Below are 15,184 nucleotides of genomic sequence, written 5' to 3' on the forward strand. Positions count from 1 at the left end.
CAATAACTCTCACAAAGTGAAAAAATTCCAACAACATTCTTTCAAAATGCACTAGCATAGGGGCACAAACGATGCGTGTGAATGAAGCCATGGCCATAAAAATGCTTTCCTAACTGCAAGCACAATGTAATTTTTCGCATGAAATTTTGTAAAAGAATTGGAGATAAACATATAATATTGTTATATGCTAGGAAGAGATGTGTAAGATCAAGGGTCACTTAGAGCAATTGGACCGCTTTCATTTTTTTTTATTTCTGTTTAAATAACAAAAAGCGTAAAGTTAAAATTCCTTAAATGCGGGGCCACTTTTGGAACTTCCTTATGTATCAATTTACCCTCTTTATTTTTGTTAAGATGTAACATGTAATAGAAAAACGAGAAAATTTATGTGGTTAAGAATATTTCTACAAAATAGTACATCCTTTTGTCACTAAATTGAATATTTGTAATTATTTGTCATGAAAAATGGCATGAGTGAGGCAGGGGTTTGCCAGGTAGTGACTTAGGATGGTAGATACATGCCCTCAAATGGCAAATCCGTACGTCACCACAATAAATGCCATAATACTGTGTTGTAAATACTCTAAGCTCATTTTTTTTTTCTCTTTGGAGCGCAGGTGAACTCCCAAGATCTATTTGACACGCCATGTGGATCTCCGCAAAGATTTGGCCGTATACTCCGCTAATTCTTCGTCAATCTCTTTCATTTCATGGATGAAAACAATAGTTGTTAATATTATATGTCTTTCTTTATTTCCTTGAATGAGTGCACTTTTTTATTATTCGTTTGTGTTTGTATTGGAAATTTCTCTATGGAGAAAACACCTAATTCGTATTGTATGAGACCGACTGTCGCATTATTTCTATTTGAATTTTCTTATATCGATATTTATCCTTCATCCATAGACAATGAATGACATCATGCCATTCCATTAAATTTTATTTTTGGTAAATGAGCGTCAATTACTCGATCTTTTTGTAATTATTCCACTAGACTACTTAAAGAGATTCCCAGAATTAATGCATTTAAAAACCATGTCTTTTTCGTTTTGAATTTGTTTTACTTCACTTCAACATAGGAAGATTAGATTTTTCCTATCCTTTTTCTCCTAAGACTGAATCTTAGAATATGAATTCACAAAGCCAATCGTACGAACAATAAATTTTTTTTATTTGCTCAAAGCCTTCATCAGATTTAGTCTCCCAAGCACTTTTGTTTGGACTTATGATTGTGTATGCCATGGTTCCTCATAAGGTCAGCACCTCCTCAGTTGATTTCATGATTACGCTAGAGTGCATAGAACTGCCCAAATTGGATATCATAAAGATGAGAATGAGGTTGAGGGGGCTCGGTCTGTAGATTTAGCCAAATCAGAATCACTCGAAGCTGAAACCGGTTTTCACCCTGAAAATGAGAAAACAAAAAGGTAGCCCATATGTCCTAGAAGAACCAATGGTCGAGTCGCACCATATTAAAACCTTAATATTCGCTCCATTGCTTAAAAACATAATGATCTTTTTGGTTGGAACGGTTTTAAGTTTAGCCATTATGATCCTCTGTCAAAGACGAGACGAAAATTGGCATTCATTAACTGCGGTTCACGAAGCTCTCTCTCTCAATGCCCCCTACTGATTTTCTAATGGCAAGAAAAGAAAATGACCAAATCGATCCTTTTCGGCATTGTAGAGAGTGTGCTGAGCTAGTTTGAAGTCTTGCAATTGAATGGACATTAGGAATTTGAGTCATTGATGGCTACTTATGACTTATCAATAGGGATCCTCCATAAAAAAAAAGGGTTAATATCGCGAAAAACCCTAAACTGGCATGCATATGACAACTTTACCCCAAACTTATTTTTTAACCACCAAAAACCCCAAACTGGTATACCTGTGACAAATTTACCCTGAGTTTATTTCCATTAAATTTGACTATCAAATTGCTTTGTTAAATGGAATGCGACAATTGAGGGATGTACTAATTTTATATTTTACCCTCCGTTTGTCATAGGCGTACCGGTTTATGATTTTTTCTGGTATTAATTCAATTTAATGGAAACTAACGGAGGGTAAATTTATCACAAATATATCAGTTCGGGGTTTTTGGTAATCAAAAAACTAGTTTTGGGTAAATTTGTCACAGATGTACCAATTTTAGATTTTTCATGGTTAAAAAATTAGTTTTGGGTAAAATTGTTATAAATGTACCAATTTGTGGTTTTTTTGTAGTATTAATAAAAAAAAAACAAGGAAAGGAACAGGCACGAGTAAGAAGAGTCCACGTGGCACGTGGTCGGATCTAGGATGCGGCGCGGGACAATTGGACAAGAAAGGCTACCAATCGTAGCGTTGGGTGGTTGAGTACGAGAAACTCGGACAGCTGCTCTCTCCTCATGCCAACCCCAAAATAAAAAGAAGAAGAAAGAAAACAAGGAAGTAATTTTCTACCATCTCTCCGGTAAAAATAAAATAAAATAAAGAACCGGCAGTTAAAATGAAAAGTAATTTCAAAGGATGCTTAAAAATCAAAGGCAGAATTACGAACCCATTATTTAAACTGTGTATATATTTTTCCTAAAATTTACGAGTGTCACAATGGAATTTGACTTTTATTTTGCACTAAATATCTAAAATATCTCAAAATGTGCAAATATTAATTGGGTTAATATCACAAAAAACCCCAAACTGGTACATTTGTAATAAATTTACCCCAAACTAAGTTCAGCACCTCCTCGGATGATTTCATGACTACACTAGAGTTCACAGAATTGGCCAAATTGGACATCCTGAAGATGAGAATGAGGGTGAGGGGGCTCGGTCCGTAGAATTAGCCAAATCGGTATCGTTTGAAGCTGAAACCGGTTTTCACCCGGAAAGTGAGAAAACAAAAAGACAACCATTAAGTCATATGTCCTAGAAGAACCAATGGTCGAGACACACCATATTAAAACCTTAATGCTTGGTCCATTGCTTATAAAATAAAACGATCCTTTTAGTTGGAACAATTTTTAATATAGCCATTATGACCTTCTACAAAATACGAGACGACAATTAGCATTCATTGTCTGCGGATCATAAAGATCTCTTGATACGCCCTGCTGTAATTTAAATGGCGAGAAAAGAAAATGGCCAACTTGACCCCTTTTTAGCGTCGTTGAGAGAGTGCTGATCCAGCTCAGCTCAGACTGCATGTGCTCTCATAATTGGGTGGGATGTTTAGGCAAAACCATGCTTACTAAGTTTGTGCACAACGACCAAAAAGTCCAAGAACAATTTGATTTCAGAATATGGGTATGCATTTCTGATGATTTTGATCTAAAGAAAACTTTTGAAAACGTCTTGAGAGATGCTATTAGTCGTGGCTTGATCACAGTCCCACTATTAAATACCTTGGACATTGAGCAATTGCTGACCCATTTGGCAACTCGCAGTCACGAAGTCGCTTCCCTCATGGGATCTGTATTAGCATTCAAGTTCAAGGCCTTTCCTCTCTGGACGCTTCTTCCTTTTTTCTCAAACGGGCATTCGACTGAAAGCAAGAAAATGCACGGTTCGCGATCACAATCGAAATCGTCGAGAAACGCAAGTGAGTTCCTCTTGCTCTGAAATCTCTTGGGGGCCAAATCAACAATTCTGGGTATCGATAAGACACGATAGCAGCGTGTGGGAATCAGTACAAAGAAACAACATCCTTCACGCACTCAAAACTTAGTTGCAACAATTTGCCGCACCAAATGAAACGTTGTTTCACATTTTGTTCCATGTTTCCCAAAGAATACTACACCCAGCTATCTTTCGAGTATTCTTTGAAGAGCATGTGGACTGATACGTCTGTCAAATGAAAACCGAGCATCGGAAGAAGTTTGGCAGAGCACATTTCGAAAAGAAGCTGAAGAGTTCGGTGAGGCTTGGTCATTCAGAATGACCAAGTCAGCTTACGATCAATCCGAAGATGATCTCGAAAACACACTAAATCTACACACAAAATGAAAAGAAAGAATGCTATAGCATGCACAACTTGAATGGAATTTGATATCAGTAAGCCAATGTCGACGGATCTCATAGGACGTCAGGTCTAGCCGAGCCAAGACCCCAACCACTGCCACCCTTCCCCTCGAATCATTGTCCTCCTTGGAGCACCTTTCAGACTAAGTAACACCCATCTTCCCCCCAACCATCGCCGAGAAGACACTTCGCTCAAGAGTACGTGCCCCGATTGCTCCTTAGCAAATGAACAAGCCAAAGGCGACCATCGATGACATCGGGAGCGAGATACACACTTCCAAGAAAAGTTGGAAGGCCCTAAATGATCAATATGCGGTCGAAAACGTCGGCAGAAACTCTCGGTGTCTACACACGTCCCTCTCTAAAGAATTTTCTATTTAGATCTCGATTAAGTATCTCTCGTTCCACGACTCCCCGTCAGTTTTTCTCCCTCCTCAGATGCCCTTCCCTTCTCCCTCTCCTCAATTGCCCCCAAAATCGGTTTCTTGCGAGAGAGGCCACTTGCAAATCTCGCTCTTCGACGAAAACTCAATCGGAGAACGGAAATTTGAACGCTTCACGTACTTCCTTTCACGTCAAGATTGTCATGGACGCAGGAGAGAGTGATAGAACTCTAACGAACGCGGATTTTTGGTGCGATTTTTCTTTTTCAAAGAACGTTGTCATGTGGCATGAAAAGGACATGACTTGTCAAAGGAAAAAAAAGTGGGATAAGAACGCACAAAAAAAAGAAAAAAAAGAAGAGAAAGTTTTGGTCATAAAAAATATATGAGTCTTCCATAGATATATATCATTTACATAGATTGGCCATCATTGGTGCTAATTTTTTCCCTTTCTAATTGGATGAGCAACTCTCTCTTTTTGTTTTTCAAAATAAAATAATAATTTAAGTCATTTTTCACTCGGCTTAAGGTTTGAGTTCCGACTCCTTGACGGAAAGGACTAACGTGAAGAACGTCGACAATTTTTAGGATTTAATTGTACAATTTGAAAGTTTAAGGCTCGAGTATCGGATCAATACTAGGACTCCCGAAATAATTATGTTGATACAGAATTAAATGAAAAAAAATATAATAGACTCGTAAAAAAACAAAAGTTAAAAAGGAGAGAGAGAGAGAGAGAGTGGGGGTATCTGTGGGTCCAAGTGATGAACAGAAGCCTCAAGACAAGCCCAGAATTGTACATCTGTATTGGCGAAATTACAATTTGCCACCGGAGAGAAGACAAGCAGTATCCTTCACATTTTCTATATGTAGATGGATAGATATGCAGCATAAAAATTGATCATTGGATAAACAATGTAGAATGAATTTATTAAGATGTGTCGACTTTCTTATGCAAGTTTGACTCAATTGTACATCTTTGGACTACCCACATTTATTGGACTAATATATTCAGTAGTAAGGTTATGGACATGGTGACTATGTATTTATGACATAAATTTCCAATTGCAAATTAATAATGAAAAATGAATAAGCTAGCTATTGATTTGTTCACCCAATTATCAATAAGCTTGACAACATAATATGATTGTACCAATTTTTTTTTTGGCATAAATTGGTTCGATGTTTCTCAATTGGTCGCCATGTGGGCCAAGCATTGTTTTCATTGGATGAATAGACTTATGTCCATCCGATGCTTCGTTTTCCTCCAATTTTTCTTATTAAAAACGAACAGTTCTAATGGTTGTAGTGGGGTGGAATAGGGAGATCAGATGTTCGGTTCTGCTTGGTTCGATTCAACATTGGAATTTCTTTGGTCTTATGAAGGAAAATTATCGAAACATCTCGAAAGGTAGAATAAAAATCAAGGTTTGCACTTTAACATCTTTAAATTCATTAATGCGCGCGCCCAGTTGGCGGTTACAGATGTGATTCCTGGTGGTAAGGCACTCATTTGTCCATCTTTTGCAAGTGTAATTCTCATTTATTTGACAGAACAATTTGCACTTTCGTTTATTTTATATCTTGAACTATCATTTTAACATAACAAGTTTATCTATTTTCAATTCATTGTGTGTCCATTTATTAGCTTAAAGTCTCCTTTTATCCTTTAAATGTCCTTGTAATAAAATTCAATTATAATCAAATAGTTACATATATCTCATGTCTTAGATAAAAGGTATTATTTTGACGTATCAGAGGTTATTATTATTTTTTTTTATCAATCCAATTACTTGTCCCTTTATAAGGGTTAAAGTTTTTTTTTAACTTTAATTTTATCTATAAGTCAATCGTCAATAAATTTTACTTATAATAAAATTAAAGAATAATTAAAGACCGGATTATATAACTTTTACGGTATCTGAATATATACCCGACGTTGCCCCTTTGTATAAGTTTGGGAATTTTTATGACATTAAAAAAAGTTTGGGGTACGTGTATCATAACAGGCAAGTTTAGAGTTTTTAGTGACGCACAAAAAAAGTTTAAGGAATTTGTATCGTAGTGAGCGTAATTTAGGATTTTTTGTAGTTTAATTCTTAAAGTGACGAAGATATAACTTTACACGGGGTGGGCCCCGCAAGGGCTTATCGGGCAAGGCAAAGCGAACCAGGTCTTCATGAGTCGGTGCATTATCGTGATCTCTCTTATCCACTGCTAAGTGAAAAGTCCTTGTTGTCCATTACCATTCTGTCCATTAAAATGAATTTTCAATAATTCCACGTAAGCTCAATTTCAGACCTTTGGATCAGGTGACGTGCGCACTTTGACCGTTGATGTATACAATACCCGATTCCTCTCTTTTCACAGATTTCAATCTCTCAATAACTCTCTCATCCCCAATAAATAAATGGAATCCGAAATCTTCGTATTCACATATTCAAATTTCAATGTCAATTTGATGGATAAGCCCAATATAACCTATCAATTGTGATGCTGTTTAGCCAGAGAAATGTCGATACAGATCAAATTCTCTTCCTCGCCGCCGTGCAAATCCACCGCAGTCTTGATCAACCCGTCCCCTCCATCCTCCAAATCCACGATGTTCTCCGGCGAAGTGTGAGTCCGGATTTTGTGAGTTAATGTTATTTTGAGGATAAGTGAATGAGCCGATTGAAAAATCAATATACATAAAATATGTTGCATGCATAATTTTAATGAGATAAAAAATGACTTATTAGGGCTTTCCTGGTTGGCGCATGCTTTTCCTTGTTGTCATAGCAAAACAGAAAGCAAAATGGCTTTTTGGCATGAACATCTGTGACTAAAGTTTCGTTTGCTTTGCGGCAAATGAATTATTCAAAAAATTATTATTTTAGAAATGATAGCTTATATCATTTATAGAAATAAATGAACGAAAAATATTTTTCATCATTTTCGAAAATATTCAGATAAATTATTACCGATCATGAAAGCATTTTTCATTGGCTAATTATTTCGAGCGGTACAAGCGATCGGTTTTAAAAAAATTATTTTCCGAATTATTTATGTTCCGTGAAACAAATAGAGCCTGAAATATAAAAATTTTTGCTAAGGAATGTTCATGTTCATTTGATACCGTGAAAAGAGCACAGTAGTTGATACTTATATTTGATTTTGTAATGGCCGGTGATCTAATTCATGAAAATATTCCAGCAAAGGTGCGTCGAATTATCACTAAACTGTGCATGCTATTTAGTTGTTAATTTAATTTAGAATTAGTATCAGTTTATCGCGTTTCTTGGTGAATCTGGGTAGCCCGTCCTTTTTCTCCTCAAATTATTTGGGACGACTCTTTCAAGGAAAAGACAGAACGGTAGCTATCTGATCGGTGGAACCGAAAGTCTTCATTCCTGGTTAGGTAAGATAAAGGGAAGGTAGAAAGCGCGTTTCTGTTGACTTGCCGGCCGCTCGTAAGGAAGGAACCTTCCTTTCATCCAACTGTAAGGAAGTCGTCGTCATAGCAGCTAACTCACAAAAGGAAGACATTGTGTGCTCTTCTATTCGTCTCAAAACCAAATAGCCTGAAATCAATTTCCCCATAACTTAGCATGGCTGAATCACTCCTTTTCAGCATCGCACAGGGTGTGCTAGGGAAGATAGCATCACCGGTGCTCCAAGAAGCTGTCGCAATTTACAGCGTCGAAGATCAGATCCGCGAGCTTAAAAATACGTTGGCTGCTATTACAGCCGTGCTGTTAGATGCTGAGGACCAACAGGCGAAGAACAACCGCCTGCAACAATGGCTAGGTCGACTTCGAGACGTGTTGTGCGATGCGGAGGATGTGCTCGATGAACTCGAGTGTGAAGCCTTACGAAAGCGGGTAATCAGTCGATACGGGGGCGTCTCAGAGAAGGTACACCGCTTCTTTTCCCTCTCTAATCCGGTAATACTCCGTGCGAAAATCAGTTATAGGATCAAGGAGATTAGGGAGACATTATCTAAAATTTCCATCGAAAAGGATCAATTCAATCTTAATGTGCGGAGTACTGACAGTGGAGTGGCGCCTTTGCGATCACGAGAGATGACTTATTCGTTCATAAACAAGTTGGATGTCATCGGAAGAGATATTGATAAACAAAAGATAATTGAGATATTGAAGCAGCCAGATGACAAAAATCTCTCGGTAATTCCTATTGTTGGAATAGGGGGTTTGGGTAAGACGACCCTAGCTAAATTAGTTTACAATGACGACGGTGTGAAAGAACAATTCGAGTTGCGACTATGGGTGTGTGTACCTGAGGACTTTAATTTGAAAAAAACTATTGACGGTATCATCAAAGATGCAATTGGTCAAAGCTTGAGTAACCTTGATATTCAGCAATCACAAACCTTTCTGCGAAACACCATCAAAGACAAGAAATTTCTGCTAGTCTTGGATGACGTATGGAGCGATGATCGTAGTAGGTGGGAAGAATTGAAAGCTTTGCTGATCGAAGGAGCTAGCGGAAGCAAGATAATTGTGACAACGCGCAATTCAAAAGTCGCTTTTATAATGGGTACCCATCCAACACATAATCTAAAAGGTCTTTCTCATGAAGACTCCGTGGCCTTGTTCAAAAAATGGGCGTTCGATCAAAAGGAAAAGCAACCACGTCTTGATCTCCTTGACATTGGAAATGACATTGTCATTAAATGTCAAGGAGTTCCTCTCCTTTTGAAAACTTTGGGGAGTCTAGTTTACACAAAGGACGAAGTACGGTATTGGGCACATATAAGAGATAGCGAGACATGGAAGTTAGTGGCAGAAAAAAATGACATTCTTCCGGTACTTAAGCTTAGCTATGATCATTTACCGTCCCACTTAAAACGATGTTTTGCCACATTATCTCTTTTTGACAAAGCACGTGAAATCAATGGCCATGAGTTAGCTTGGTTATGGAAGGGTTTAGGACTCATTAGTTTAACAGGGGAAGAACAATCATTGGAAGACGTTGGTATTGAGTATCTCAACGAGTTGTGGAAGAGATCTTTGATCCAAGAAGTTGAAGAGTTTGACTTGATGTTATCTTTTAAAGTGCACGATCTAGTCCATTCTCTTGCAACGATTGTGGCACAACATGATTGCTCTAGTGTTGGCTTAGATACTACAGAAATTTCAGAAGGAGTTCGGCATGTTTCATTCTCTAGCACTTCATTAGAGGGAATCTCAAATTTCAATGGAGTTCCACCTTTTCTAAGAAAGCCAACTTCAAAGAGGCTGCGTACAATAATATTTCCCTTTGCCGTTGATGATGAAGTTATAACTAGAGAGTTTGTTAGAGCATGCATCTCCAAGTGTAACCACTTACGGTATTTGGATTTGGTGGATGGTAGTTTTGAGGAGCTGCCGAGTTCCATATGCAACGTGAAGCACTTGAGGACGTTATTTCTCTCTGACAACAAGCGATTGAAGAAGCTTCCAGATACCATTTGTGAGCTGCAGAGTTTACAACACTTGTCCCTCAATGGTTGCTCAGAGCTAGGCGATCTACCCAAAAATATGAAGAGGCTTGTCAGCCTTAGATTTCTATCCATAACAACAAAGCAGAAGAGTCTGCAAAAAAGCGGAATACAGTACCTGGAAAATCTGCAATTTTTGGCACTCGAAGGATGCCAAAATCTCGAAGTTTTGTTTGAAGGTGCTTGCCGACTAACTCGCCTTCGACGGTTGATAATTTTAGATTGTGGGAGACCAATATCTCTGCCTTTTGGGGAACTAATCGCCCTAGAGGTCTTGGAAATTCAAAATTGCAAGCTCGTGTTGACCAAGGAGAACAAGTCCAACTTTCCTTCTAATCTTCGTGCGCTGTCAATAGTACAGTTCGAACAGGTGATGGAGCTGCTTCAATGTTTTAACGAATCTTCTCATACTTTGGAGTCCTTCACTGTCGGGAAATGCTTGAGCTTCGTGGCTGTACCCGAATGGCTGCCCAATCATCCATGTCTAAAATTTCTTAACTTGATCAAATGTCCCAATTTATTGTCTATGCCGCAAGAAATCCAGTCCCTTGCTGCCCTCAAAAAATTATGCATCGATGATTGTGGTGAACTGAGCGAGAGATGTCGACCAACAACTGGCGAGGATTGGCCCAAAATCGCTCACATTCCTCAAATTGAACTTGATGGTGTAAAGGTACAATGGACGGAGGATTAGGTACGGATCTATCTATTTCTTCTCTGTTCTTACATGTAACATGCCCATATATTGAGATTCACTTATTTCTTCAATTGAATTGAAATTTAATTAAAGTACTGCTTAGAAAAAGAAAAAATGATATGGAAAAAAAAATATTTACTAAGATACAATCAACAATAGGTCATTACATCGCAAAAGGAATTAAATATTAGATAGTTATATTTAAAATAATTAACCAAATCAAATTTATTAAAAAAATAATATCTTAAACTCAAAGAAACGAGCAGTACATCTTCAGTTGAGTTACTATTTAATCAAAACATTGAAGTTTGCATTTAACATTGGATTTATACTTAAAACTACATACTCAATTCGTAACACTATCTAAAACTTTTAACTCAAACAATAAAACGAAAAACAACATTTATATGCCGTGAATCCAGTTCCGTGCAGAGCATGAGAAGATTGCTGCTCAAAATAATGTATTTTGAAAAATATGGGATAATCTTTATTGGCAAGACACTTAATAAAGACATCCGCAAATAAAGATAATTTATCCAGTAAATCGACGGTTATTATAACTTGATATGCACGAAAAGTTAATGCATAGGGAAATCTATTCACTTTTAATTTAACTTTCCCATTTGAGAATAAATAATTTTCTCGATCTTATTAAAAAAACTATCGAAATGTCTTCAATTAATTTTTTTTAAATCAATATAGTAGCACATGTCTAATGCTCACGATTCTTTATGGTGATGTGGTCCAACTTCTTATAACTAGACTGTTTTCAATTTTTTTTTATAGTACTTTATATGACAAAAAAGCATAAAGCTAAATCCCAAAATTGCTGGGCCACCTTTGGAACTTTTCTATGTATCGATTCACCCTCGCACGTTATTTGTTAAGGTATAACATAAATGGCAAAAGAGGAAATGTAAGTGGCTAAGAATATTTCTACAAAATAAGATGCCCTTTTCTCACTGGCTTGAATATTTGTAAAAAAATTAATTTGTCGTGAAAAATGGCCCGAGCGAAGCATGGGTCTGCCAGCTAGTGACGTAGGATAGTAATACATAGGTCGTCAACTCAACAGTTACAGGGCTTGTTTATTCCCAATTAAGCAAAAGTAAAAGGTTTTTTCTGTTTTTTGTTTTCTCGCTAAAATTTAAAATGCTATTCAACTTTAAGAAAATAAATATATCTATATATAAATCTGCTTGCTAATATTTACATGTTGTGAAAGTTTCATATATTTCGAATTAACAAAAAGTCAAATTGTGTACATCAAATGAATTAGATAGAGGTTATATATGGACCCTCCATTTCGATGTAACCTATCAATAGTAAATCAATTGGACACATGTACCTCTGCAGTCATGATATTTTGTTTTAGCAGAAATTTTGAGGAAAACTTATGAGAACCAAAATTTCCACACGTTTTTATACAAGCGAAACCTTCCACACCAGCTTCTATTCAAAGGAATTTACAACCATGTAAAAATTAATTTTGCTAATGACTGAAAAATATTTGCGTAGTAGGAAATCTAAGAATGACTAGTCCGCATGACATTGCAATCAGTGCCAGAATATTATGTTATAAATACTCTAAGCTCATTTCTTTTATTTTTCCCTTTTGACCGCAGATGAACTCCCAAATCTATTTGCCACGCCATGAGGGTCTCCGCAAACATTTGGACGTGCACTCAGCTACTACTCTCTCAATCTCTTTCATTTTAAGGGATGAAAAGAATGGCCGTTGATATTGTACCTTTTTCTTTCGCTCCTTGAATAAGTGTAGTTCTTCATCCCATATTTGTGTTTGTATTGCAAATTTCTCTATGGAGAGAACGCCGTATTCGTGTTGTATGAGACCAACTGTAGCATTATCTTTGTTTGAATATCCTTAGAGCGATATATATCTTTCATTCATGGATAGCTAATGAAATCACGCCGCACCATCAAATCTTATTTATGGTATATTAGTGCTAGTTGCTTGATCATTTTATGATTATTTCACCAGATTATTTAAAGAGTTTCCGAGACATGATGCATTTAAAAAATCATATATTTTTTTCGCTTTTATTCTGTTTTACTTCTCTTCCACATAGGAAGATTACGTTTTTCTTTTCCTTTTGTTCCTGGGACTGAATCTTATGAAAATAAATGCACGAAGGCTAATTGCATGGACAATAACATCTTTGTTTTATGCTCAGAGCCTTTATCAATTTTAATACCTCACATATATTTGTTTGAACTCATGATTGTGTATGCTATGGTTCCTCATAAAGTATAGCACCTCCTCGGTTGCTTTCATGACTAAACTAGAGTGCACAGAACTGCCCAAATGGGACATCCTGAAGACGAGACTGAGGTTGAGGGGGCTCGGTCCGTAGATTCGGCCAAATCGGCATCATTGGGAAGCTCAAATTGGTTTTCACCATGACATGAGAAAACAGAAAGATAACCATAAAGCCATGTCCTAGAAGAATCAATGGTCGAGTCGTACCGTATTAAAACCGTAATGTTCGGTCCATTGCTTATAAAGCAGAATGATCCATTTAGTTGGAATGGTTTTTAGTATAGCCATTATGATCTTTAGCCAAAGACGAGGGACGATTGGCATTCATTGTTTGCAGTTCATGAAGCTCTCTGGATACCCCCTACTGTTTTTCCAATGGCAAGAAAAGAAAATGGCCAAATTGGTCCTTCTTAACATCATAGAGAGTGTGCTGAGCCGATTCGGATTGCATGCCCTACCATAATAATTAGGACGGGATGTTTAGACAAAACAGTGCTTGCTAAGCTCGTGTACAACGACGAAAAGATCCACGAACCAGTTTTTGATTTCCGAATATGGGTATGCATTTCCAATGATTTTGATCAAAAGAAAATTCTTGCAAAAGTCTCGAGAGACACTATCGGTCAAGGTTTGATTAGAGTTTCAGTCACTATCGGATAACTTGGACTTTGAGCAATTGCAAACCCATTTGCGATAGTTAATGCTAAGAAATTTTTCCTCGTGCTAGACGACGTAGAGGACAATGGTCGAACTTGTAGCACGTGGAATGAGATGAGAGATTCGTTCATGGAAGGCGCTAAGGGAAGTTGCCTAGTTTCGGCAAAACCCGCAGTCAACGAAGTGGCTTCCCAAATATTACTGGTACACCAGCTATCTTTTGAATAATCTTTGGAGAACATGTGGACTAATATGTCCGTCCAATGAAAATTAACCATCGGAAGATGTTGGGAGAGATCATGTCGAAAAGAAGCTGAGGAGTTCTTTGTGGCTTTGCTATTCAAAATGATGAAGTCAGTTTACGATCAATCCGAAGATGATTTCGAACATACACTAAATCTATACACAAAATGAAAAGAAAGCTATAGCATGCACAGCTTGAATGGATTTTGATGTCAGTAAGCCAACGTCAACGGATCTCATAAGACATCGGGTCTAAGCCGAGCCAAGACCCCAGCCACTGCCACCGCCACCACCCATCCCCTCAAATCACTGTCCTCCTTGGAGCACCTTTCAGACTGAGTAGCACCGATCTTCCCCCTGTCGACCGACAAGAAGACACTTCACTCAAGCGTACAGGCCCCAATTGCTCCTTAGAGCATGAACAAGTCGAAGGTGAGGATCGATGACATCGGGAGCGAGATCCATAATGCGGGGAATGGTTGGAAGGCCACAAATGACCAACGGGCGGTCGAAAATGGCAGCGAAACTCTCGGTTTCTAAGTACATCTCTCTCTAGAGAATTTTCTGTTGAGATCTTTATACGGTATTTTGAGTAACAATTGCTCGTAAATTATAAGGAGAGGCCAAAATATACAAGTTTAAATGGACCAGAGGGCAATCTTCCTTCCTCTCTCTCTCTTTAGAGAGAACTTTAAAACACGTGTTACATCATTTCATAGCATAATTACAATTCCACCACAGATATATCAAACGGGCTCTAAGGAATTCTCCATTAATGTGTTTGAGGGCGGGGTGGTCATTGTGGCCCGGTTTCGTGTACCTAAAATCTTGCACATCATTTTTCCGGCCTTGTCCAACATTTTGGATACCCTTCACCTCATTTCCCACTATGAATCATTTCATTTTCCAATAAATAAGCTTCAATCTGATAATTTCCAAGCATGGTAAGTTCTCTGTAAGCTCTCATACTTGAAATTTTAGCTCATTTGAATTGAAAATCTTTCTTATTTGGAGTCTCTCTTGTCTTTGCTGTTTTTCTTGCCTTTCATGGGCAAGGTTCTCTCTCTCAAAAATTGCATGTTGAAGGAGACACGCTTTAAAAATAGATCCCCAAATTAGAAAAAACGTTGTTATGATATTGAAATAAATGTATATTTTTTATAGAAAATAAAATAGATCGTCATTCTGTTGAATATTATATGTAATTATTTAGAAACCCTATTAAATAAAGCTGAACCCATCTCCATAGATATAGAGGAGATCAATTCAAATTGACTAGAGAACCGGAGACCTTGAGAGTCGTCAATCCGTGAAGCGAGGCCCCGTGTATATAAATACTTTTATTACATATTTTAAAGGAAAAAAAATGAAATTTAATTCGATGAAACCGACTCAGTCAATCTTTCAAAATTGGGATTTCCACATTGAAGCAATACTTT

The 15,184-nt window shown here is 37.4% G+C and overlaps 1 protein-coding gene across 1 annotated transcript; it reads left to right on the plus strand.

Annotated features, from left to right (window-relative positions):
- Positions 1-7,819: 7,819 nt before the first annotated feature.
- Positions 7,820-12,509, plus strand: LOC130139228 (putative disease resistance protein RGA1). Its single transcript, XM_056315742.1, has 2 exons — positions 7,820-10,561; positions 12,190-12,509. The coding sequence occupies exon 1, from the start codon at positions 7,976-7,978 to the stop codon at positions 10,559-10,561; it is 2,586 nt and encodes an 861-aa protein (XP_056171717.1). The 5' UTR covers positions 7,820-7,975; the 3' UTR covers positions 12,190-12,509.
- Positions 12,510-15,184: the final 2,675 nt, after the last annotated feature.

Source organism: Syzygium oleosum, unplaced genomic scaffold (assembly GCF_021117445.2).
Source record: "Syzygium oleosum isolate NSW1041296 unplaced genomic scaffold, Sole_v2.1 Sole_v2.11, whole genome shotgun sequence".
Classification (NCBI taxonomy): Eukaryota; Viridiplantae; Streptophyta; class Magnoliopsida; order Myrtales; family Myrtaceae; genus Syzygium; species Syzygium oleosum.